The sequence below is a fragment of the Podarcis pityusensis genome (genome assembly GCF_964106645.2).
Source record: "Podarcis pityusensis genome assembly, chromosome: 15".
NCBI lineage: Eukaryota > Metazoa > Chordata > Lepidosauria > Squamata > Lacertidae > Podarcis > Podarcis pityusensis.
The window spans coordinates 13,698,280-13,724,739 of NC_138040.1; the positions used below are offsets into that span (position 1 = coordinate 13,698,280).

General features: G+C 47.9%; 2 protein-coding genes across 6 annotated transcripts in view; one reads left to right on the forward strand and one right to left on the reverse strand.

Annotated features, from left to right (window-relative positions):
• Positions 1 to 26,460, reverse strand: part of SRRM3 (serine/arginine repetitive matrix 3) — a 102,977-nt gene that overhangs the window by 55,354 nt on the left and 21,163 nt on the right. For all 5 annotated transcript variants that reach the window (XR_013979844.1, XM_080982974.1, XM_080982973.1 and 2 more), the window contains exon 2: positions 15,499 to 15,619. The gene's annotated coding sequence lies outside the window, so the exon portion shown is untranslated. The remainder of the gene's footprint in view (positions 1 to 15,498; positions 15,620 to 26,460) is intronic.
• Positions 5,227 to 13,654, forward strand: LOC308463990 (kelch-like protein 25). The gene is made up of 5 exons (XM_080982977.1): positions 5,227 to 5,355; positions 8,435 to 8,550; positions 9,611 to 9,689; positions 11,199 to 11,426; positions 12,132 to 13,654. Exons 2-5 carry the CDS (start codon positions 8,457 to 8,459, stop codon positions 13,591 to 13,593), a joined length of 1,863 nt encoding a protein of 620 aa, XP_080839103.1. The 5' UTR covers positions 5,227 to 5,355; positions 8,435 to 8,456; the 3' UTR covers positions 13,594 to 13,654.

Consider the following 26,460-nt stretch of genomic DNA (forward strand, 5'->3'; position numbering starts at 1 on the left):
CCAGATATCAGAATATTTAATGCCAGTCCTGGCTTGAAAGTGCAAGCAGCTGGGATACCCCGGGGGAGTTTGCCCTGGCGTTTGATGAGCCTCTTATTAGGGGCAGCGTAATTGCTTGTATCTTCCTCATGCATGGTGCACACACACACACACACACACACACAAACACACACACACACCGCTCTGGACTCTGCAAAAGACAAGTTGCCTCATTTTCCTCCTCTTCTGCTTTTGCACAATCAAGATGCTAATTTGCCAGCTCCATCTTCCTGCGTGCAAAAGTATTGGCGGCAGCACTGGGGTGCGGGAGAGAGCGAGAGAGAGCGGGAGAAGAGAAATGCCCAATAAATAAGCATATGCACCAGAGGGACTGGCGGTTTTGAACGCGATGAAAAACACCAATTAGGTGGGAAAGGAGTGACCCAAACAGTGTGTGGCTTGCGAGGGAAAGAGGATCTGAGAATATAACTACCACCACCCCCGGTTCTATTTTTAATCTGGAACATTGCTCTGTAGCTCCCCCCCCCCCACTTCCCTGCAGATTGGTAGCTTTTGACAGGGTGGGCTTTGGCAAGAGGAAGGAAGGGCTTAGCTCAGGGATAGAGCATCTGCTTTGCAAGGCATCTCCAGGTAAGGCTAAGAGAAAAGGCTGCCTGACATCCTGGGGAGCCGCTCCTGATCAGTGTGGACGATACTGAGATAAATGATTCCACTGAACATAGGAAGAGCCCTGCTGGATCAGACCAATGGCCCATCTTGTCCAGCATCCTGTTCTCACAGCGGCCAAACAGGTGAAGGAGTGGACTTTGGCCTTCCAAATTTCAGCAGAGCCAAAATCCAGCACCTTCCGTTCTGTGCATGCACTATGTCATGGGTCAGCAAACTAAGGCCCGTGGGCCAGATCAGGTCCAATTGCCTTCTGGATCCGGCCCGTGGACGGTCTGGGAATTGCCACGTGGATCTCATGTTCTTTCCCTCTCTCACAAATGGCACCGCCACTGCCGCCTCCTCCCTCCCTCCTCCTGGCTTCTCCCTGCCTTGCCTAGAGGAGGAAGGGGGCTGGGCTTTGTTGGTGCCAGCAGCAGCAGTGCTTGAGCGGCGACCATTTTAAGCAGCCCCTCTCCAAAGCCCTTTCGCACACCGCTCATCAGCCTGCCGCCACCGCTGCCAGCCCCTGCCGCTCGCAAGACACAGGTAAGCAGCCACTGGGGCTCGTGGTGCTCTTGCACCATTTATTTATTTTTTCAAAATATAGTCCGGCCCCCCACAAGGTCTGAGGGACAGTGGACCAGTCCCCTGCTGAAAAAGTTTGCTGACCCCTGCACTACATCATAGTTGTGGCTCCCTGCAGCACCCCCTCGGCTCAACGCCCGGTGTGGGGGAACCAGACATGCTGCCCTAAATCTGCCAGATGCTGCAAGGGGAAACCCACAAGCAGGATTCGAGCACAAGCACATTCTCCCCTCCTGCAGTTTCTAGCAATGGGTATTCCAAAGCATTGCTGCCTCTGACTGTAGAGGCAGAGCTTAGCCATCATGGCTAGTAGCCATCAGCTGCCCTCTCCGCCATGAATTTGTCCAGTCCTCTCTTAAAGGCATCCAAGTTGGTTGTCCTCATTTTCTCCTGGAGGGGTGAGTTCCATAGTTCAACTGCTCTTTGTGCTGCACGAAGAAGTCCTTTCTTTTATTTGTCCCCTGAATCTTCCGACCTTCACTGGATGTCCTCGAGTTGGTCTCACTTAGTGTAAAGAAAGGTCCTATTTTCCTACGAGCGGTTTATTCTGTTTCCGTACCTGTGAGTGTCTGCATTATGTTTGCATTTTCACACAACTTAAAAGCCAGTTCCCGGAATACCCAGCAGAATATAGCCCAGGTTTAGCATTCATTCCCATGCTACTTGCAAATGGATTGTTTCTGGAAGCAGTGATGTGGAAACGAGCGCTAAACTTGTGCCATATTCTGCTATATTGCTGGAAGTCGCTATTCTGTAGAGTGAAAGCTCAATCAACTCCCTCCCGGAACCCAATGTCCCCTCTGTGGAAGGACACATGGATCCAGAATTGGCCTCCACAGTCACTTACGGACTCATTGTTAAAACCGTGTTTATGGAAAACAATCTTACTCGGCTACGAGTGATCGCCAAAGAAGAATAATGCAGAAATAAACAGGTAGGGAATCGCCGGGGAGATGGAATAAACTGCTGTGTGAATGCAGGTGGGCAAAGAGACCGTGCAGGCAAAGTTCTAAGCCCCAGCCGGGAAGCCTTTATAGCTGGACTGTTCTGCTAAGGCAAATGCAGAACTACGCTACTAATAGTCTCCAGGTTTGCCTGGTCCCCTGCAGGTGGCAGCGGGAGGGCTGGAATCTCCAGGTGAGGGAGAGTCCCTTTAATAATAATTTCAAAAAAAAATTTTTTTAAAAAAAAATATTGACTATTTTCACATAACAAATTATTTCATCAATTGTATTTCCCCCCTCCCATCTCCCCCACATACCCCTCCCCCCTACAACTTCCCTCAGTTTCTCTTTCTGATTTATTAACACATATTATTCTCTGCATGTTCTAAAAATGTAAAAATCTCTAAGTTATCCGTCTATTATATTAACAAATAAATTTGTGTCTGTTTATTCAAAACCTGCCAAGGAGCCCAATTCATTTTGTTGTTTCTTTAAGTACTTTGTAAAAGGTTCCCATTATTCTTTGAAGTCACAGTGGTCCTTATCGCGCAGTTTGTACGTCAATTTTGCCAATTCCGCATGGTCCATCAATTTCTCTTGCCGCTGTTCTTTTGTCGGGGTTAATCATTAAAAAAAATATTAATAAGAAAGCTGCAAGCTTCAACCTGGCAGGTGCTGGTTGCAAATTACAGCATAGACACACTGAGCTGTCCTGCTCTCCTCTGTTCCCTCCTCCCAATTAACCTCCATCGCCAGGATCCACCCCTGTGACATGACTCAGCAAAGTTGGCCCATGAATGAGGCGGCCCGTTAGGAAGAACTTTCTGAGGGTTAGGAGTGTTTAACCAGAGGTTGGATGGGTGGCCATCTGTCAGGGCTTCTGTAGCTGGGATTCCTTCATTCCTCAGGGTCCCTTCCAACTCTTCAGTTCTATGGGATATTTGGAGTAGCCTGGACCATAAAGAAGGCTGATCGCCGAAGAATTGATGCTTTTGAATTATGGTGCTGGAGGAGACTCAAGAGTCCCATGGACTGCAAGAAGATCAAACCTATCCATTCTGAAAGAAATCAGCCCTGAGTGCTCACTGGAAGGACAGATCCTGAAGCTGAGGCTCCAGTACTTTGGCCACGTCATGAGAAGAGAAGACTCCCTGGAAAAGACCCTGATGTTGGGAAAGATGGGGGGCAGAAGGAGAAGGGGATGACAGAGGACGAGATGGTTGGACAGTGTTCTCGAAGCTACGAACTTGAGTTTGACCAAACTGCGGGAGACAGTGGAAGGCAGGAGTGCCTGGCGTGCTCTGGTCCATGGGGTCACAAAGAGTCGGACATGACTAAATAACTAAACAACAACAACAACCTCCTTTTAGTTGGAATACGGTCTTCAGGCTGAACGAGATTCCTCGCTCCCCTTGCAAGGGACTGCCTCGTGCCTCCATTGGCAATTCCGCCCACGTCGATGGCATATTACCGGCAGTGGGCATTTGTGGCACAACACAGCCCGGGAGTGCTTTTCAGCTAATTCTGAAGGAGCGCTCAAACACCAAGCAGAAATATAAATACAGCTGTCTAACCCTGTTGGCCGTGGAATTGACTAGAGACGGTTGCCGGCTGCTAGTGAGGAACAGAAGGGAATGAGGGCAGAATAGAGGCTTATAATTAAGCAATCAGCCACTTAATGGAGGTGGATTCGGCAGGAGATAAGAATGATTGTGCAGGAATTACTGGAGGAGAGGTGGAGCACCGCGTCTGTATGAAAACAGCCGTCTCACTCAGGCAAGCCTGAATATGTGCTAGAAACAGACGCCCTCTTCTAGAAGTCATAACACATTCCCGTCCCCTTGCATTCTCCTCTGCAAAGGTTGACCTTGACTGTTCACTGGGTATTCTCTGAATGTTTGCACATTTACTGGATCTTCATTCAGCAGCTCACATTTGTAATGGACGCCCATTGATTTTTGGTGCCCAACAATGATATGGGTTTTTTTTTTCTTTTTTAAAGCAGCATTGTGTTTGGCTTGCTTTTCATGTTTGACAGGGAAGGAGGGGCACTATTGGACAATTTTGAGTCCTCTAGGCGTCTCATTTTTATTTATTTTTGCAATATTCAGTTCTCCACATCAGTTGGTGATTTAAAAACAAAAACACAAGATCTCATGAAAATTCATCAGCCCTTCTGTGTGAATTTCTCCTAATATGTACATTGTTGTATGCAGTCTTCTCTAACAAGCAATTCCCTCTAATATAATGCAAATTCTCTACATCATCTCTATGAATGTATGCATTTTTATTTCACCTTAGTGCTGTGTTTCCCAAAGTGTGGGAAACATACCTGGGGGTATGTGAAAGGGTTTCAAAAGGTACACAACATCTTTTCAAATTTTACTTTATTCTAGATAAAATAGTTTTATTAAAACTACCCCCCCATCACCTTTGCACACGAAGTAGGGTACACCATAAAGACTGGACTCTCAAAAAGGGTTTGCAGCTATTGTAAGTTTGGAAAACACTGGTCTATACTGAGAGGCAGTGGCTGTCCCAAGGTCAGTCAGGGAGCTTCATGGCCAGGAGGGAATTCGGACCCTGGTCTCCCAGGTCAAAAACCCAAAACTTTAACTATTAGACCACACTGGCTCTTCCAAGTGATCCTAGAAGATGTAATGGTTTACACTTCCACCTGTTGTTGCTACAAACCCAGGTAAATTGCCAACCGTACTGGTTGGTGAGGAGCGAGGGAGCTTAATGTGTTTCATTTGCTCTAGGCTAAAGTTGCTCAATGTTTGTCCCCCACAGCCCTAAAATAGATTTTGACTGCCTGCTTCCTTTTCGATGATGTTCACAACTCACTTGAGATCCCTAAAGGTCACATCCACACCCTTTAGCACACATTTAAAGCACGTGGTTCTTCTCACGAGGAGCTGGAAACTGTTGCTCTGGGAAGAGATATTGTGCAGTGTGGGTGTCACCCAAGGCTCTCACTTCTGCTGGGCCTAAAGGTAGAAGGTATCTGTGCCCTTGTCACCATGGCAACCAGGCCAATGTGTCCCCAGCCCACTGAATCCTGGTTACCCGGGCAACTGAGATGATGCTTCCTCATCACTCCTGTGAGGTAGCTCTCCTCAGCTCACCTGTCTAGCTCTCTCCCCCATGGGTTTGTTGACTCCTCCCCCTGGCCCAGGTATGGTGGTCCTCGTTGCCTACAGTCTGTCTGCATTTGACCACCTCTTTCTTACCTTCTCTCCCTTCCCTCCTCAGTTGCTTCCTGCCCACCAATTAAAGCACAAATTTTAGGCTCCTTGGAGCGAAGGACCCTGCCAGTTTTTGGCATTGCTTTGTGATGTATCATGTATGTTGATAGCACAATATGATTATTTTTTCTAATCCTACTACACAAATACTTAATTCAGCTTAAGAAACCATTTGGGGGGGAGGGGTCAGTGGGGAACATTTGAAATATCTGAAAGGTTACCTCCTTCCCTATAGACAAATTTCCTCCACCCTCAGTGAGGGGTGGCCCAAGGGGAGAGGGCCTTCTCTGTGGTGGCCCCTAAGATGTGGAACTCCCTCCCCACAGAGGTGCTTCTGGACACCTTCATTATACAGTTTTTGGAGAATGCTGACATTGTACTTCTTTGCCCTGATCGTTTGACACTTGAGATGTACCGTATGTTTTTTAGGACCCGCCTTGTTTGTATGGTTTTAAGTTGTTTTGAATTGTTTCTAACACTGTGTTTTAATGCTGCAATCCACCCCAGGGCCTTATGGTTAAAGGTGGGAAATCAATAAATCGATTATAATCATAGACTAATAGAATTGTAGAGTTGACAGGGACCCCAAGGGTCATCTATTCGAACCCTATGCAATGCAGGAAGCGCAACTAAATAATCCCTGACTGATGGCCATCCAACCTCAGCGAAGAAGAAGAAGAAGAAGAAGAAGAAGAAGAAGAAGAAGAAGCAGCAGCTCTGATGTTTCTCACCCCTACCAATGCCATCCCCAGCCAGCAAGCTCAATTATCAGGGCTGCTGAGAGGAGTCCAATGACACCTGCAGGCTCATAGCTTCCCCATCTTGAAATAGGGGTGATAAGGGCAGTATAAAGGTAGACTGCCTCTCAGTGTGAAGGCTCTCCTCAGCTTAATTTCCTCTTTCCTGTCCTTTTCTCTGGATTGCATATTTATGGACAGGGACTATCTTCTTTTTTAAAAAAAACCTCTTAGAAAATGTGTTAATAATGCTGTCTGATTCTGGATTGTTTTATGCTTTTTAAACAAGAGCAATGCAGCTGCTTGGGTTTAACTTGACTTCATTATTATTTTGCTTTGTGTAGTGGTGCTGAAAACACAGCCCATAGATACATGTCTCTCTCTCTCTCTCTCTCTCTCTCTCTCTGTGTGTGTGTGTGTGTGTGTGTGTATGAATGAATGAATGAAAATGTTGAAGAGTTAGATTATTGGATCAGTATAAGGCAGCTTCCTATGAGAAGGTCCACATGGCTTAGTGGTTAGGGGATCTGCTTTTCATGCAGAGGGTCCCAGGGTTCAATCCCAGGTATATCTCCAGGTCAGGTCAGAAATGTTCCCCTGCCTGAAACCCTAGAGAGCCATTACCACTGAGGAGGAGGAGGAGAAGAAGAAGAAGAAGAAGAGGAGGAGGAGGAGGAGGAGGAGGAGGAGGAGGAGGAGGAGGAGTTTGGACTTGATATCCCACCTTTCACTCCCCTTAAGGAGTCTCCTTTCCCTTCCTCCCCCACAACAAACACTCTGTGAGGTGAGTGGGGCTGAGAGGCTTCAGAGAAATGTGACTGGCCCAAGGTCACCCAGCAGCTGCATGTGGAGGAGCAGGGAAGCGAACCCGGTTCCCCAGATTACGAGTCCACCGCTCTTAACCACTAAACCATGCTGGCTCTCTAGACAATACTGAGCTAGAGAGACCAAAACTTGACTCAGCATAAGGAAGTTTCCTGCATTCCTATTTACATCAGAACCATGAGGACCGAAATCTTGATTTATTCTTAGGTAAATGACCCATAGCTTAGTGGTAGAGCACCTTATCTGCATCAGATGAACCCAGGCTGAATCCCTGGAAACTCTGGGTAGGGCTGAAACCATAGTGAGCTGCTGCCAGTCAGTGCAGACAATACTAAGCTAAATGGACCAGTGGTCTGGTCGATATAAGGCAGCTTCCTAGAGAGCCCGTGTGGTGTAGTGGTGAGAGTGTCAGACTACGACCTGGGAGACCAAGATTCAAATCCCTCCACTTGAACATGAAGCTCACTGGGTGACCTTGGGCCAGTCACGGCCTCTCAAGACTAGCCTACCTCACAGGGTTGGTGTGGCGATTCAATGAGGAGGGGTGGAAGGACCATGTCAGCTTCTTGAGCTTCTTCGGGGTGAAAGATGACCAATAAATGCAATTATTATTGGAAATGTAAAGAAAAAGAGGGAACATTTTATCACATGTGGTGGGAATGTAAAAAGGTGAAATGCTTCTGGGAGATGATATATAATGAGATGAAAAAAATGTTGAAATATACATTCATAAAGAAACCAGAAGCATTTTTACTCGGCATTGTGGGGAGTGATATAAATAGAAAGGAATGTAAGCTCTTTTTATATGCAATAACAGCAGCAAGAATATTACTGGCCCAAAAATGGAAGCAAGAAGAATTATCGACGATTGAAGAATGGAGGATGAAGTTAATGGACTATGCAGAATTAGATAAACTAACAGGAAGGATTCGAAACCGGCGGGACCAGAAATTCACGGAAGACTGGAGTAAATTTACGGACTACTTGAAAAGTATTTGTGAAGATCAGACGACGTTTGTAGGTTTGCAAGAAGTTTTGTGAGGAGTATTATTGGAAGTATTGCAAAAATGGAGAAGGGGAAGGATGATTTGTTAAGAGATGTAAAGGCAAGATAAAGTTAAGAAATGCATAAGAAGTGGTTAAAAAGGTGGATCATCAGAGGTGCTGATGGAAGTCTAAACAGATTGTATAAGTGATAAGTTTTGTGGTGCATTTTATAATTTATATGTTAAAATCAATAAAAATTTAAAAAAATAAAAAATGCAATTATAATTAGTAGCAGAACAACAAGAGGAAGAACCTTTGAGGTCCCATCCAACTCTATGATCCTGTGTTTTAAAGGTTGCATTTTTAGGTCTGTGTGAACAGGTTGAAATGAATTCACCCCTTTGAATAACCCCAACATTACGGACCTAACATTCTGTATCTTTGTTCATGGGGATAACAGCTTTCCTTGCCAGACATCCCCAATGGCTAAGACTACAGAGGCTCCGAGGGAGAAAGAATTGGGGTCAGATGACCCCCAAAGCGACCTACTGTCTTTGAAACACATCATCAAGCAGGGTAAGCGTGACGACCTTGGAGTCCATTTGTGACTGGGACACTGAGTCAGAAGCTACAGAACTGCAGGCTAAGGAGCCAGAGTGGCTTCCTAACAGGGGTGCCAACTTGAATAAAGTATATTTTTTTGGGGGGGGGAAATAAGCCCCGTCCCACATAACCAATCACATGACACAGTGCACGCAAACCATTTGAACGGCAATGGCCATCAACTTTTATGGTGGCGGCCATTCAAATATTTTATTGGAGGAGCTGAACCTCCCTCGGCCCCTAGGAGTTGGCTCCTATGCTCCCCAATGCTGCCAGTTGGAGGGTTCGCCAAACGTGAAGCTGGCTGCCAGCAGGAGGCCCCTGAATCAGATCTTGCAGCACCAGGGCTCCCAGAACTGGACCCTCATGGGTGCCTTTCCCCTGCACCCGAGAAAGTGGATAGAGAAAAGTCTGTATCCCTTTCTGAAAATGGTAGAACTCAAGGACAGGCAGCGATGCTGAAATATTTGTGACTGTTTCTTTTCAAGAAGCATAGATTTCTTTTCGGTACTCTTTTCGCCCCCTGCTAAATACATTTTTGCTTAGGCAAGCCTGTCCACATGCTTAGAAAGTTGATCCCAGTTTTAATCTGTTTTTAACCTGTTATTTTTAATTTGTTGGAAGTCTTCAATTGTTGTTCTGTTTTCTTATTGGTAATGTTATGGTTTCATCTTTTCTAAAAACCACTTTACAAGGATGTCAGGTGATAGGCAGGCAGGTGCTTCTTCCCACCCGTCACAGTTGGTGTCAGGGGAGACAGCAAACAAGCAGGTTTGAGTTCCCCACACATCAGCTGATGCGTGGGGAATTCAATCCTGCTTTTAGCAAGGGCTGGGTGCATTAATTAGCACATGCAAATTTTATGTGCCACCCTGTTGTCCTCTTCATTTTATGCTATTTATTGCCATGTGGCCTGATCCGGCAACCTCATGCTTAACATTTTAATCTACTTGCACTATCACCTGGTGTGTTGAAGCGAAACCTGCTCACTGGCCTCCTTTAACCCCCTCATGTCATCCTCTCACCCCTGCAGGTATCAGGCAGCTGTACCAGGCACAACTGCTCTGTGATGTCACCCTGGTGGCCGAAGGAAGAAAGTTCCCTTGCCACAGGTAAGAAGCCAGCAGTACTCCAAGCCATGCTCTGCTGGGGTGGGACATCTCAGGAGTGGCTTTAAGGAAAAGACGGGGGCCATTTATCAAGTACAATGGACGCTCGGGTTGCGAATGTGAACCGTGTGGGATGCACGTTCACAACCCGCAGCGTCTACAACCCGCAGTGGTGCGTCTGCGCACGCACGAGTTGCGATTCGGTGCTTCTGCACATGCGCAAAGCGTGATTTAGCGTTTCTGCACATGCGCGACCACCAAAACCCAGAAGTAACCCGTTTTGGCACTTTTGGCAGTCCGCAACCCAAAAAAACGCAACCTGAAGCACCTGTAACCCGAGGTATGACTGTAGGAGTATATGCTGAGGTATTCTAGGAGAAGAAATGCAAAGTTACTTTGGCTGAGACACACAGAAAGTGGATTTGACCTGCGTCAAGGCGGGGTCAGAAAATTGGAAGCTGCCCTATGCTGTGTCAGATCAATCCCGCTCAATGTTATGGAACTATGGAACTACCTGCCACAGGAGGCAGTGATGGCCACCTATTTGGATAGCTTAAACAGAGGATTGGACAAATGCATGGAGGAGGAGAGGGTTATTGATGTCCAAAAGCCACAATGGCTATGCCCTGACTCCACAGTCAGAGTCAGAAATGCTAAATGCTCAAAGCCATGGGGTTGGGAGTTCTCATGCTTGGGTCCTGCTTGCAGGTTTCCTACAGGCATCTGCTTGGCCACTGTGAACACAGGATGCTTGACTAGATGGGCCTGATCCAGCAGGTTCTTCTCATCTTCTTATGTCCTTCTATTGCCAACACTGACTGGCAGTGGCTCTCTGGGATTTCAGACAGGCAGCTCTCCAAGCCCTACCAGAGATGTTGTTGGCTATTGAATCTGGGACCTTTTGCATGTAAAGCAGTTGCTCCACCACTGAGCTACAGCCCTTATTACCAAGAGCTGCCATATACTGAGTGAGGTCCAGAGAAGCGAGGTTGCACTGTGCTTCCCTAGTATGCAAAACCTCCTTAGAAACAGAGCCAGATCGCTCTTCCATCTGGCTGGGGGCGTACTGGCAGGCAGCTGCACGTCAGCCTCTTTCCTCACTCTGCTCCTTAAGCTCCTTTTAAGCACAGATGCTGGGGATTTGGCCCAGACGGTCTGCATGCCTGCTCAAGACATTTTGCTGCCTGAAGCAGGCAGGATCCCTCCACCCCATTGCATGAATGAAAGCTAACCAGACCGGAAGTTGAAGCTTCTTACTCTCATACATACTGATGGGACAGCATCCTTAGTAGTTGGCTAGGTCAGGACCAGAGGGGAGGACACATGACACAAATGGCCCTGCCCTTCAAATCCTTGCTGTCAATCCCTGCCGCCGCCACCTCAGCAACTCCTGCCTGAAGCAGCTGCCTCACTCTTTCTAATGGTAGAATCAGCCCAGGTGCAAAGCATGTTCTCTATCGCCTCTTCTCTGTGTGTGATGCATCCTAGCGCATCTCTCCTCTTTCCCTCCAGAACACTCTTGGCTTCCATCAGCCTCTACTTCCAGCGAATGTTCACCAGCACCTTCAAGGAATCCCGGGAGGGCGAAATTGTGCTGATGGATTTGACCGCCTCCTCCCTCCAGAGGCTCCTGGATTATATCTATACAGGGGAGCTGCTGCTCCTCTCTGAAGACGTAGAAGAGCTGTTCACAGCAGCCAGCAGGCTTCAAATCATGTCCGCGTTGGAAATCATCACCAGGTAATAAGGAAGGGGTGGGTCAGTGCCTCAAAAACAGGGAAGGGGAAACTGTGGCCCTTCACATGTTTCCAGACTACAATTCCCCATCACTCCTGACCACTGATGGAGTCCAGAGAGCTGGAAGGCCACAACTTTGCCATTCCTGATCTAAAGACACATCCCTGTGGGTTGCACAGTCAGTTCAGAACCAGCGTGTTCTCTTCAGTCTCCTTATTTTTTGCTATGGCAAATCAATGTGGCTTACAAAATGACTTACAACAAAAACAATACATAAGACTAGGGGGTGGGATACATTAAAATATCCCATCTAAGGGGTTAAAGGCCAAAGGCCTGTTTAAAAAGGAAGGTTTTTGTCTGGCACCTGAAGATATGTAATGATGGCATCTCCCTGGAGAAAGCATTCCGCAAATAGGAAGCCACCACTGAAAAGGCGCTGTTCTTCTGTTGCCACCATCCCATGGAAAGGGCACATGAAGAAGGGCCTCAAATTATGGTTGCAGGGTTCAGGTTAGTTCATATGGAGAAAGGCAGTCCCTGAGGCACTAGGCTTTGTAGGTCCAAAGCAGCACTTTGAATTGCTCTGCTATGTTCTAATATTGTAACTTCTGATATTACGAAAGAGGGAGAAAAGCATGTCCCAGTCTACCTATTTTCTCTCCATCATGCCATATATGAGAAAAGTCTTTCCTCCTTTGCTCCTTGCAGATTCCTCATGGAGAGGATTTCCATGGAGAACTGCCTGGGTCTTTACGTGCTGGCGTATTCCCACAACCACCGGCCTCTCCTCCGCCCGGCCTCACGCTACATTGCCTTCCATTTCGAGCACCTCATAGAGCTCACAGCCTTCCTTGCCCTCGACTTCAGCGTCCTGGTCAGCATAATTGCCTCGGATGGCCTGGAGGTGGACTCTGAACTGACCATCTACAGGGCCATGCGCCGCTGGGTGTACCACAACCCTGACGAGCGCCTCCTGAAGCACGCGGCCCTGATGGACCACATCCGCCTCTCTCTCCTGAGCCCTGAGGAACTGGCCGAGGTCCGGGCCGAGACAGAAGAGTTTTATGAGTGCGTCCGACTGCCGTGGGAGGAACTCAGCGTCCCTGAACGGCTGTGGGCTAGCAGAGGCCTACGGCAAGGCATGTACCACAAGGGCGTTGTGTGCGTGGGGCTCCCCAAATGGAGCAAGATGAGCCTGGGGGACGAGGAGCTGGATTCTCATGTCCACTTCTTCGACCCGTCCACCGAGCAGTGGGAGCAGCTTCCCGACCTGAAATCGCTGACCTCGCCTAGCTGCGTGTCTCTGGGCCACAAGCTCTACATCACCGGCGGGCAGCATTTAGATGGCTCCTACTCCAATAACCTCCTGCTGTACGACACGCTTGGGGGCCACTGGTCCAAGCTGCCTCCCATGACCACAGCCCGGGCGTGGCATGCCTTCCTCCTATGCCACAAAAGGCTGTACGCTGCCGGGGGCTGGGACAGCACCGGGACTCTTGTGTGCGCCGAGAGCTACGACTTGGAGCGCGAGGAGTGGACGGACATCTCCAGCCTCCCCTTTGCCTTGACTTATTTCGCCTCTGTGACACTCAAGAGCAAACTGTACCTCATCGGCGGGGAAAGGGATGACGCTGAACTCCCCGTCCCTCACAAGGGGTTCCTGGTTTACGACATCAAATCCGGCGCCTGGTCCCAGGTCCCCATGGCCTTTGAATTCTACGAGGCCAGCGCTGTCACCTTGGGCAACTGCATATTTGTGGTCGGGGGGCTTTCCGGGGAGGGCAACGAAGGCTCCCGGTACTTCACCGGCCGTTGCGTCTGCCTGTTGAGCGATGGCACGGTGAACCAAGAACTCTCCATCCCTCTCCTCCCCATCGCCATCTCTTACCCGGGCGTCGTCTGCTGGAGGAAGAGGGTGTATGTCTTCGGGGGCGACAGCAACGACCGCTATTCCAGCGCAATCCATTACTGGGAGCCAGGACAGCAGAACTGGGTCCAGTGTGGGGCAACTTTACCTGACCCCCACTATGGGGCGTTTGGCTTTGGCTGCATTCCACTCAACGTCCCGAGAAAAAACATCCTGGCTGTCTTCCACCGGGGATTGGCCTTTGAGGCGGAGGAGCAGGAGGAAGACAGCTTGGAACCCTGCCCGGTGGCGAACCTTACTTAGCACATTTTGGGTCCTTGTTATTTTTAATTGGTTTATTTAAAAAGAGAGAGACCTGAAGCCAGTTGTTGTTGCTGTTGTTGTGACTGCTGAACCTACCTTTCAGTAGCGGCCAATGTGCTGGTGCAGAGCTCTGGAGCTGTCCCAGCACTGGCATCACTGCAGACTACCTAGACGGCTCTGGGATTATGGCGGGGCAGCTCTGAGGAAGCCCTGATCTCCCCACTGCCATGTCCAACCCCAGCAGCAGCAGCCAAGTAAGGAGGGCAGCCCCACAGCTCCACCACACACCCACCACTATAGCTCCCTCTGCAGACAAGAGGATACGGTCCCCCTTATCCAATGCATGTTTTCATCACCTGTCTCTCATTCCTGACTCCTCAAAGCCTCTGATCCTTTGCTTCTGCTCCCAAAGCCCACACCTCAAAGCTCTGCGAGTTTGCTTGCTTTTCTCCCTCGGCCCAACTGACCTTCCATTTCCCTGATTTCTGACATCCTGAAATGGTCATTTGACCGTCGGAATGTTTGTGAATATTCCCTGATGCTCTGAGTTCCTTTCTTTTCCTCCCTCAGCCCAACTTGCTTTCCCATTTCCCTCACAGGAGCCGACTTGATCTTCAATGTCACTCAGAAGTTGGAATGTTTGTGAACATTCTTTGGCACCCTAGAACATTCAGAGCCAGTAGAGTCCAGCTAGCAGGCAGGCAGTGGCCAGTGTTATTGTAGACTGCGCATCATTGGGCCCTAGGAGTGTTTCCCTTCACTCACATAATTGCAGGTCGACCTCACAACCGCTTTGTGTTGCACTTTGTAGCACTCTTGACAGGACTACTTACAGACTCCCTCATTTATTTAGAGCATTTCTAAGCTGGGGTGTGGATGGCACTGTGGTCTAAGCCACTGAGCCTCTTGGGCTTGCTGATCAGAAGGTCAGCGGTTCGAATCCCCAGGTGAGCTCCCGCTGCTCGGTCCCAGCTTCTGCCAACCTAGCAGTTCGAAAGCATGCCAGTGCAAGTAGATAAATAGATAACGCTGCGGCGGGAGGGTAAATGGTGTTTCCGTGCGCTCTGGTTTCCGCCACGGTGTCCTGCTGCAGCGGTTTAGTCATGCTGGCCACATGACCCGGAAAACTGTCTGCGGACAAATGCCAGCTCCCTCGGCCTGTAAAGTGAGATGTGCACCACAACCCCAGAGTCACCTTTGAGTGGACTTAACTGTTAGGGGGTCCTTTACCTTTACCTTCTAAGCTGTGTATACCAACTGGAGCCCCCAAAGTGGCTTGAAATAATTTAAAAAATGAAACGAAACATACAAGATCTACTAGGGAGGAGCAAAGGCACTGATATGCCCCCCACACTTCAGATGTTTCAGCTGATACTCTGTTTCTGAAGCTCTGTGGTGGATCTCAGAGAAAATGGCTGCTGCGGTAACCAGATGTTAACCTCTTTCATGTGGGCCTACCTAATTCACTTCCCCCAAAACAGTACACTGGGGTGAGGAACCTTTTTCACCCTGAGGATCACATTTCCCTCTGTGCGACCTTCTGAGGCCCACATGTCAATGGTAGGAGGAGCTAGCAGGCAAAAATGGGTGGAGCAACAGACACCATATTTACCTTTGTACTGTTTCTAGGTGGGAAGAGTGAAATTTCCCATGCTGCCTAGATAAAAGCAACAGGTCCCTGCAATGCAGTCACGGTTTGAGCTTCTGCCAGTGTCAGACAGAAATATTCCCACCCAACCCAGCTTTGGTTGTGCATTTTCTATAGAAAGAAGCATTCAGAAGTTCAAGCAACACACTGTTACTGTCATTGGTTTTTTATACTTGAAAACCAATCCTCTTCCTAGCACAGAGATACAGTCCACATCCCTGGAGCAATACCCTTTCCCCATCATCCTGGAAGCTTACCTCTCAAAAGCTGGGATGCATTCCCCTTAGGTGGACGTCACTTAGCAGGCTCCAGGCCTTCTCTCCTCAAGAACACATTTCCTCCGGGAACTGGGATCCCCTCTGCTTGATTCTTCAAAGCCTGTGAGAGGACGAAAAAGGAGGAACCTAAATATATTCCCATGCGCACCTGCCCAAAACCACCTGGCAAATTGTGAAAAGTCAAGGGAGAGATTTGGAGGTGCAGTCCAAACCACAATTTGCACCCGGCATGGTAGATTGTGTGGAGATGTTTCCCACCTACTCCAACTGACCAGTGGGCCAGATTAAGTTAACTGCTTGCACCAGTGGAAGCCCACACAAGGACCTGATAGGGCAACAGAGCTTCCCCCCTCTTCTTTGCCCTGACACCCCCTAAATTGGCTTGGGAGAGATCAAGAGAACCCACAGTGCAATGTGTTGTGGGGGGAGAAGGTAGATCATTCCATTCGACAAGCATTTCTTCTAGATGGAGCAATCTGCTTGGTGCTAGCTTGAATTCACCCCTTGCCTTTGATGCCAACGTCACAATGCCAGCTCAGACCTCCCTGTGGTTCCTACCAAATACATGGGCAGGTAGAAGTACCCACGTGCAAGATCCCCACCAATAGGGAGCCCCAAGTAAGACATTCTGGTGGTTGATGGTGGGAGGGACTGAGCTGGCCCAGAATCCCATTGACTCCCACGCCAGCCCCACCAATGTCACATGATGGCATCACGCCCAATCCAGGCCTGATGGCACATCAACATACCCACCCTCTCACCTTCCACCTCAGACTGTGTGTGTGTGTGTGTGTGGCAAATGGGGATAAGATTGTGCCCTCAAAGTCATTTCTTGTGTTCATCCTTCCCAGAGTAGACGTAGGCCACATTTGCACCATACATTGAAGGCTCCATGATACCACTTTGAACAGTCATGACTTCCCCCAAAGGATTCTGGGAGCTGGAGCTCATTAAGGGTGCTGAGAGTTATGAGACCCCTATTTCCAGTGCTTTTTTTTATTTAAAAACATGTTTAGGGCTACTCTCGTTTTCCTATTCATATTGAAATACTGCTTAGATTCACAAAATGTTTGGGGGTATGCGTACCCCTGCATCCCCCCAGAAAAAAGCACTGCCTGTTCCTCTCATGGAACTACAATTCCCAGAATTCCCTGGGAAAAGAGAACGGCTGTTAAACTTATTTGGGAATGGCAGCTCTGTGAGGGGAATAGAGGGATCTCCTAAGAAATCTCAGCACCTTCAACGAAATCTTTAAGAAACACAATAAATAATGACTATGGTGATCATAATAAGAAAATGCTATACAGTGGTACCTCATGTTAAGAACTTAATTCGTTCTGGAGGTCCGTTCCTAACCTGAAACTGTTCTTAGCCTGAGGTACCTCTTTAGCTAATGGGGCCTCCCGCTGCCACCACGCAATTTCTGTTCTCATCCTGAAGCAAAGTTCTTAACCTGAGGTACTATTTCTGGGTTAGCGGAGTCTGTAACCTGAAGCGTCTGTAACCTGAAGAGTCTGTAACCCGAGGTACCACTGTACAGAAATGCATTCAGAGGAAATGCCTTACATATCTTTATAGTATATGTTAGGCAAGACTGTGTATGAACATGTATATTAAGGGAAATGTGAATGGATGCCGATGAATTTCCACGAGATGTTTAAGACTGGAGAAATGCATAAGCTAAACTGATGGATCTGTCTATCTCGTGGTGCAGCCAGACTCCCTGCCACTTTCATCTCTTGACTGAGGAACCAAAATGAGATGAGAGGGCCTGACCTAAAGGCCGACCTGAGTCCCAGAGCTTGTTGGGGGTTTTTTGGGTTTTTTTTAAGAAGAAGAAAGAAACCACGGGCTGGGAAAAACAATTAGCCTCCCTCCAATCCACAGCCACCGTTTTAAAAATAATCTGAATTTCTGGCAGACTTGTGGGAGGGATCCTGGAAAACAGCACTGCTAATGGGCTTCGCTGCCCCTACTCCCCACGGTGCCCACTTTGGGCTTTCTGATCCCTTTTCTCCTTTTCAGAATCTCAGTCAGGGGCGTTTTATAGGCAAGCCAAGTACAATGCAAGGGAAAGAGGCGGGATGAAATAAAGTCACAGACATGAGTAATAGGACTAATAGCTAATAAAAGCTGGTGCATTACACAGGAGGCATGGATGTGGTGCCGGGCGATGGGGGGGGGGTGTAGAGAGATGGCTACGCAGCAAAGAACAATCCTATTATAAATCACTGCTCTACACACACACACACAAGCTCAGAGGCTCAGCCCTAGCAGATTCGCCAACTATAATCCTAGCAGAGCATAAGCCCTTGAGAGACACCATTCTGGAGAGAGTAAGAGCTGCCTTGTCTCCCTGCCCCAACCAAAAGAGGGGGGGTTGGCAATGGAGATTTTCAGAGGTGGGTCAAATTAAGTCTCTGGTCTCCAAATTTCCCCAGTGTCATCACCCCCTCAAGGGGAATTTCCCCCATCTCCAGCATCACCCCTCAGATTCAGAATGTGCAATGCTGAATGGCAAAATGTCAGGACGCGAGAGCATTCAAATGAACTAGTTATTTGGGTGGGCTCCTCCCAAGTCGCTGAGAGCATAGGAGCCAACTCCTAAGGGCCGAGGTCCCATTGCTCCCCCAAAACATTTTTTTGAAGGGAATGGGGGCCCCCTAAGTTGATGGGCACTGCTATTCAAATGGTGTGTGAACAATGTGTCTTGTGATTGATTATGCAGCGTTGGGCTTACCTAGGCCCCTCAATATTTTATTCAAGTTGACACCCCTGACTGAGAGCCAGTGTGGTTATAGTGATGGATGAGGACCTGGGAGACTAGGGTTCAAATTCCCACTTGGTCATGATGACAATTGCTAGGTGATCTTGGGACAGTCACTGTCCCTCAGCCTAACCTACCTCACAGGGTTGTTGTAAGAAGAACCAGGAGGAGGAGGAGAACCATAGGCACCACCTTGAGCTCCTTGGAGGAAAAGTGGGTTATAAATGTGATAGATGATAGATGATAGATGATAGATGATAGATAGATAGATAGATAGATAGATAGATAGATAGAATCTGCTGTCCATTCAGGCTAGGGTTGCAGGATGTCAGCAATCAGCTGGTTGTCGGTGTCTGCAAAAGCCTGCACTTTGCAAGCACTAAGGATCAATTGATTGTTAGGTCTCACAAAGCACTGTTCTTTTGCCCAGATGGTTTGATTTTAAGCTGCACAGGTGGAAAAAGGTCTCCGGACATCATTGTGATGGCAGGTGATCTGCAGGTGGCAGGAACAGGTGCTCTGGGGCAAGAACACAAGACTGCAGGGAGAATGGGCTCTTTTGTTTAATGATTTCCCGTCGCTATCCTACGGAGTCACTTGCAAGTCATTAAAAAAGGGAGAGAAGAGAGTCTCTGTGCTCAGGCTTACACTCTAAAAAGCCATGACACGAAAGGACAATGGATGGGGGTGAGGAAGAAATAAGCAAACTCAGATATAAGTTCTTCTAATAAACAACTAGCTGGGGTGGAAAAGATCAAAAATAGGAGGCACCAAAAACTGCTGGTATTAGCTGAATTGAGGTACAGCTGCCATTTTGAATACAGTTTAGTCTTTGTTGCTGTAATTGCTGTTTTTATTTCTGGGCTGGTGCTGTCAGAAAGGTGGCAGTGGAAGCAACCCAATGGAAGTGATGGGTGGTAGATCAAGGGCCAATAAAAGGAAGGACTACTTCACTAAGTGCATGAGTAACTTGTGGAACTCATTGCCACATGACTTTAAGAAAGGATTTGATAAATCCACAACTGGACCATTAGCCATAATGATGAGAAGGAACCTCAAGAGACAACTGTGTGAAGCAGAGTGGCCTTTGGTCTGATACTGCAGAGCTCTTCTGATGTTCTCACTAGAACCTTTCTCAGCCCAAGGGCCACATTGCCTTCTGTGGAACCTTCCGAGGGCCACATATCAGTGGTTGATAGAACCCAAGGCAAAAATGGGTGGCTCAACGAATGAAATTTCACTGTTCTATGGTAAACTAGTTTCTAGAGATGCTGAGATACCCCTCCAGGCAAACGAGGCATTATCAGAATTCAGGGACCCATTCCAGCTGGGGAGAAACACTCATGAGTGTGAAGCAGAGCTTGTGAAGAGCATGGCCTGGAGAGAGTTCTGAGGGCCAGACAGAGAAGCCTGGAGGGCCTCATTCACCCACAAACCCAAGGTTCTCCACCTCTGCACAAGAGCTTTTCAGCACCTTGGATAGCTCTCCTGGACAGCAACGGAGAGAATCTAGCAAAATCCCAAATCCAAGCTTACTGTATTTATTAGAAGTAAGTCCCAGAGAGATCAAGGAGGTTTTCTCCCTTGCAAGAGTGTCCATGATTGCAGCTTAAAGACCAGATGGGGAGCACTCCCCTATGAGGAAAGGCTACAGCATTTGGGATGTTGGAGTTTAGAGGAAAGACGAGAAAGAAGTGACATGATAGTGGCTTATAACATTATGGAGGGCATGGAGAAAGTTTAGAAAGAAACAATTTTCTCTCCCTCTCCTAACGCTAGAACTTGTGGACATCCAATGAAGCTGGATGTTGGAAGATTCAGGAAAGATAAAAAAGAAAGTCCTTCTTCACACAGCGCAGAGTTAAACTATGGACCCTCCTCCCAAGGGAGGAAGTGGTGGCCACCAACCTCGATGGCTTCAAAAGAAGATTAGACAAATTCAATGGAGAGGACTATCAATGGCTACTAACCACGATGGCTCTGCTCTGCCTCCACAGTTGGAGGCAGCAATGCTTGTGAATAGCGGTTGCTGGAAACCACAAGGGCTCTTGTGCTCAGGTCCTCCTTGACGACTTCCCTTTGGGGCATCTAGTTTGGCCCTGTGAGAACAGGATGCCGGATTAGATGGGCCATTGGCCTGATCCCGGAGGCCTCTTCTTATGTTCTTACTGGAGAGTTACCTCAAGGACCCCGGCTTGGATCCAAGCATAGCCATTCCTCCTTGATACAATATGGAGGGTGTGGGGAGTGATCCACCCCTTGTTTTGAATACATGGGTGATGACATCTGCCCCCAGTCTTTGGGAACAGGATGAGCCATAAATCTAATTAAGCCAACCCATTTATCCTCCTCCTCCACCATCTGCAGCGCCCCTCAAGCAGTTTCAATAGAGTGAGCAAGAAAAGCATCTAAAATGCAGCAATTATCGTGATCTCTGACTTTCTCTTTCTTAACTGACCCATTTGTCCAAGCACCAGCAGCTTTAGGGGGAAACAGCTTCAGAATTCCCTGTTTTAAAAGTCAAGCGTCTGCTTTGGGCCTGGCGGAGGGGACTCACTGTGCCCCGATGCTCCCACCAATCTTACAACACCAGCTTTTCCTTCTGCCATGTAAACACGAGTGAGCCATTTCCCCCGGGAGCAGCCACTGGGGAACAGAGGACTTGGGTGACGTGATGGCCATCCACCGGCCATCTGAAATGCCCCTGATGTGATGTAAGGCTGCAGTGTGCTGCAAACCATTCTCTTGGTTCTAGTGAGAACATCAAAAGAGTTCTGCAAGATCAGACCAAAGGCCACCCTGCTTCACGCAGTTGTCTCTTGAGGTTCCTTCAGGCCCCAAACCAGGATGCACATCTTCTGGGATGTTCTTCCAGGCGAGTCACTTAACCCTCACCTTACTCTCATTTCCCCCAAAAAAGCACTTTTTCCAGGGCAATATATTGCACGGTGCCCAAAAACAAGTGTGTGTTTTTGTGTGTGTCGAGAGTGCAGGATGTGAGTGTGAGAGATAGCAACACCCAAAATGGCCATGAAAACACAGGATGTCCCCTTTTCCCCGCAGGGCTCTCGGCAGGGCTAGGTGGGCCTGATCCAGCAGACTCTCCTTATGTTCTTATGCTGGTTCTAGTTTTTAAGGAATGAAAAAAATAGAGAAGGGGAAGTCTCATCTTATTTTTCCAGAAGGCGATTTCTTCTAACTGGCGAAACATGAGGTTGGCAGCGAGGCAAAACAGGAGGCAGCGTCTCCCGCAGCAGCCGGCCAAGGTGGAATCCGGGACGCCTGATAACGCTCCACTTGCCTGCATTAGCATCAAAGCACAAGCCAGGCCCATCCAGAGAGTGCTGCTCTCTCGATAAGCCGATTAGCAAGGCAGACACCTGGGGCATGACCGGGCAGGGCACCGCGGCTTATTCAATGGGAAACCTAGTTAATCACTGATGAATGTGGTTTCCTCCGGTCCTCAAAAGCCAAGGAAGGGGCTTGGCTTTCTTTAGCACTGGCGGACGTGGGCTTTTCTTCTCCAGAAGCTAATTTCAGGGAAAGCAAAATATTTCTCTCTCTCCACACACACACACCCGCCTTGCCAGGGTCTGGCTGGAAAGAGGTTGCTGCATTAAGGGGCCATTGAGCGATCGAAGAACATTCATTTGCCTCACCTGCCTTTTTAACCAGAGGAAAGGCTTGTTAGTCAAAAAGATTTTGACAAATCATAGGAGCTGCCTCATGCTGAGTCGGGTCATTGGGTCCTTCTAGCTCAGTACTGGCTGCACTGACCGGCAGTGGTTTCCCCGGGTTTCAAGCAGGGTTCTTTCTCAGTCCTACCTGGAGGTGCTGAGGATTGAACCTGGAAACTTCTGCATCCAAGGCAGATTCTCTACCACTGGGCTACAGCCCTACCCACACTTCACAACTTCGAAAAGAATTGTCAAGCTGGAAGGGGTCTTCAGAAGTCCTCCAGCCCAGCCCCCTGAAGGACCGAAGTTTCAGGATGCGACTGCAGCATCTTTGACAAATGGATGGAGGATTGGAATGCAAAGGCTGCAAGCTTTGTTGGTGAAGCAGAACCTCCATGCTGAAAGACAGTCTAGCTTTCAGTGCCGGATGACAAAACAGCAAGGGGAGGCTTATTCCCTTCAATACTTCTTTGCGGGCTTCCTGGAAAAATTCTGATGTTCAGTAGGACACCTAGGAACTAGATGGGCCATTGCTACATATCCCTGCACTGTAGGTGATTGGACTAGATGATCCTCAGGGTCCCTTCCAACTCTATGATTCTATGATTTGATAAAGCAGGGCTTTGCATAGGATTCTTTTGACCTCCCACCTGCTGCCTGAAAATGGTACAGTCCACATATACAGATTGGTTCCTTGATGTTTTGGCTCCCCCACCCAATTACCTTGGTTGGTGCCACCATGAAAAGGAGTCTCTCTCTCTCTCTCCCCCCCCCCCTCTCCCTGGGACTGCCCTTCTCAGTGCAAAACAAGGATTACAGATAGTCTAATTTGGCAGATGGTAATATACATCTCTCCTTTGTCTCCTCGCTTACATGCTTAGGTTTGGTTTTTTTCCGGAAGGGATGATGATGTTTGTTAACAAAAGGGGCGTCAAGGGAGGCAGGAGCACTGCCTGAATTATTTAGCAACTCGTTCCTTCCACCCGCCGTTCCCCGGGGAGTCTGAGATCTGCCAATCACCTGTCCATCTGACCAGCCATCCTGCCACCAGGATGGCCGCAGGGGACTCAGCATCTCCCTGAGAGGTGGCTGGAGGGAAGTTAGCCCTGCCCCCCACCCCCAAACATCCCCAGAGATGCCCCCTGACTCACATTATCCAAAAATACAATTCAGTAAAAAATGTCAGAGGCCGGCCGGCCAAGGGGCACTTAAGGATTATATTCGATCCACCTTTTCAACAAACTGAATGGCTTTCCACTCCTCGGACTAATAACGCAATGCAGATAACCTATAGATCACACACTCCTTCAAAGCACACCATAGATTCTTTGGCTCAAAAGCTGAACCAAAATGTGCATTTTAGGTTGAACTGAAAGACAGCTGTTCCTTGAAATTTGCATTCATCTGAATTTTGTGAAGCTTTCCTCCAACCAAAAGACGTTAATAATAATAATAATAATAATAATAATTTATTATTTATACCCCGCCCATCTGGCTGGGTTTCCCCAGCCACTCTGGGCGGCTCGCAACAGAATATTAAAAACATAATAAAACATCAAACATTAAAAATTTCCCTAAATACAGCTGCCTTCAAATGTCTTTTAAAAGTCAGATAGTTGTTTATTTCCTTGACATCTGATGGGAGGGCGTTCCACAGGGCGGGTGCCACTACCGAGAAGGCCCTCTGCCTGGTTCCCTGTAACCTCACTTCTCGCAGGCAGGGAACCACCAGAAGGTCCTCAGCTCTGGGCTGAACAATGGGGGTGGAGATGCTCCTTCAGGTATACTGGGCTGAAGCCATAACAAAATCGACAAAAATGTAACACTGTCAAAAATGCATCCATTAGGAGAAATTGTGTATATGTTAGTGAAAATAACACATAAATCATTGTATTGTGAGAAATTGCTTGCCAAAAGGTTTATATTAGTCAAAAGTGCATTAAAAAAACCCATTGCTCGGTCCCTGCTCCTGCCAACCTAGCAGCTCGAAAGCACATCAAGTGCAAGTAGATAAATAGGTACCGCTCCGGCAGGAAGGTAAACAGCGTTTCCGTGTGCTGCTCTGGTTCACCAGAAGCAGCTTAGTCATGCTGGCCACATGACGTGGAAGCTGTACGCCAGCTCCCACGGCCAATAAAACGAGATGAGTGCAGCAACCCCAGAGTTGGCCACGACTGGACCTAATGGTCAGGGCTCCCTTTACCTTTACCTTTATGGCCAATTTAGAAGTGATTGCTGTGAAAACGCAACTGCCTCTTTTGTTTTGGAGATGGGCTCATTTGCTCCCAAGAGCTGGATCTTCCTGAAGCCTCCTGAATGGCTGGGTCAAGGGCAGCCTGTGTGGTGTGCTTCAGATGTTGGACTACAACTCCCATCATCCCCTCTTTGTTGGCTATGTTGGCTGAGTGTGATGGGAATTGGACTCCAGCACCACCTGGAAGGGAACATATTGGCTACCTCTAGGGTAGATGATAGCTGAAAATAGGGGTTTTTTTGGGGGGGTGCCTGTTTCCTCCCATTGCTAACTAAGGAGGTTGTAATCTAGGTCTCTGTGTGGAAAGAAACAATAGACTGCAATTTTACTGGTGCCCACTGGCTCAAAAACATTAGTGGCCTCCAGAAGGAGAAAAAAAGAGGGACGGTGGCTTTGCCATCTCATTAGGCATCAAAATCCACCTGATGACAATAATCTTGGGCGAGAAGAGGAATAGCTAGAGGCTACAAAGGGGTTTCTCCCCCCTCCCACATTCCTTTAATGTCATACTTTGTTTGGCAGAGGAAATATAATTTAAGATCAAAGCTCCTTTGGATTGCAGCTGAGCTTGTGCAAGCAAATAAAAATGAGAGTACAGGATTGTGGGTCCCCCCCCTCCCAGTTTATGGGTTTTTTTGTTTGTTTTTAAATACATGATTAAAGAAAAGAAATTGCCCCCCCCACTTGCCCCTCCCTCTGGGTTGTATCCCTTAACAACTTAGGAGCAGTTTACCTGAGAGGTGGCCTAACCCCATATATGCCCAGTCAACCACTTTGAACTGCAAAACCGGCACTGTTACAGATGCCCCATAATACCCACTGCACAATTGTAAGAAATTGATCTTTTGATGTGGCAGCACCTGCACTTTGGAACTCCCTCCCTATTGATACTGTGAAGGCACCTTCTCTGTACTCTTTTTGGTGTCTGCTAAAAACAGATTTGCTTAAACAAGCCCACCCAGACATGCAGAACATCACTATATGTTTTAATCTGTTCTTAGTTTATCACCGATTTTATTTTTTGAATGGTGCAATTAGTTGTTTTTAACAGTTTTTACTGATAATTATATTGCTTTATTCTCTCTGTAAACCGCTTTGAGGTGTGTGGATTTCTTAAACCAAGCAGTGTATAAATTTTATGAAATAAATAAATCTTTCGAACTACTGGAATTAATTGATTTAAGTATGTCACATTCATAAATTTCAACAGGTCTACTCTAGGTACAGGCCTCTGTTTTTGGTGGCCACCAAAAAGAGGGGGGGTCCAGAATTTCCCAGGTGGCTGCTAGCATTCACTTGGTCTCAAAAATTCAGTTGAGAAATCATCCATGGAGAATTATGACCTTGAAAATTTGGCAGGTGATTTTCAGAGCACAAAGGTAGGAATCATATATTGGTGCAGGGGTGGAAGAGGCCAGACGCAATGGTGGGCAGGGCCAAGGCAAAAACAGGTGGAGAAACAACTTGGCATATAAATTTAATGATTAAGTAAACTAAGTATTACTATCTGGAGAAGTTGAAGCAGTTTACAATAGGTTAAAGTACGTAAAGTTATTTATATCTATCTATATCTATCTATTCCTATATACATAAGAAAGTAAGGCTGTTGTCACACTGCAGTTTGCCCCACTGCCAACAGGGGGCCATGAAAACTGCAGCATGATGGCAGGCTGGCGAGTGAGCAGCATGGGTGTCAGGTGGCCAGGTGAGCTGTTTAACAGAAGGGAGAGGTGCTTCACAAAGTGGCAAACCACTCTGTGATGCACCTGCCTTCCTCTCTCACCCTGCCCTGCCTGTGACCTTGCTCACCACCCGCATGTTGTCCCTGTAAAGTTGGCCCCTGAGCACATGTGGCCCTCTGGCTGAAAAGGGGTCCCCTGCTGTGGCTTAAAAGAACAGTATGTGGGCCCACACAATGCCGCTCCAGCTGGAAGTGGCCCAGTTAGAGAAGAGCCCGAGGATGCTCCGGCGAGGGCAGACGAGGCAGCGTCTCAGATATCCAGCTGACGCGAGGCTGCATCTCTGCTGAAAGGCACAGCTTTGTCTGGACAACATCTCGCTTTCCGGAGAGTTATTAATCATTCATGCAGCTCTTTTAATAAGCGTGGCGCTGATCCATCTTGAGCTGCCTCATCCTCAAAGGCAACTAATGGGGTAAATCACAGTTCTGCCCTCTTTCAGACACTGGAGGTCAATTCACATGTTTGGAGGGTTCTTCAGTTTCTCAGACTGTTTCTTCTGTG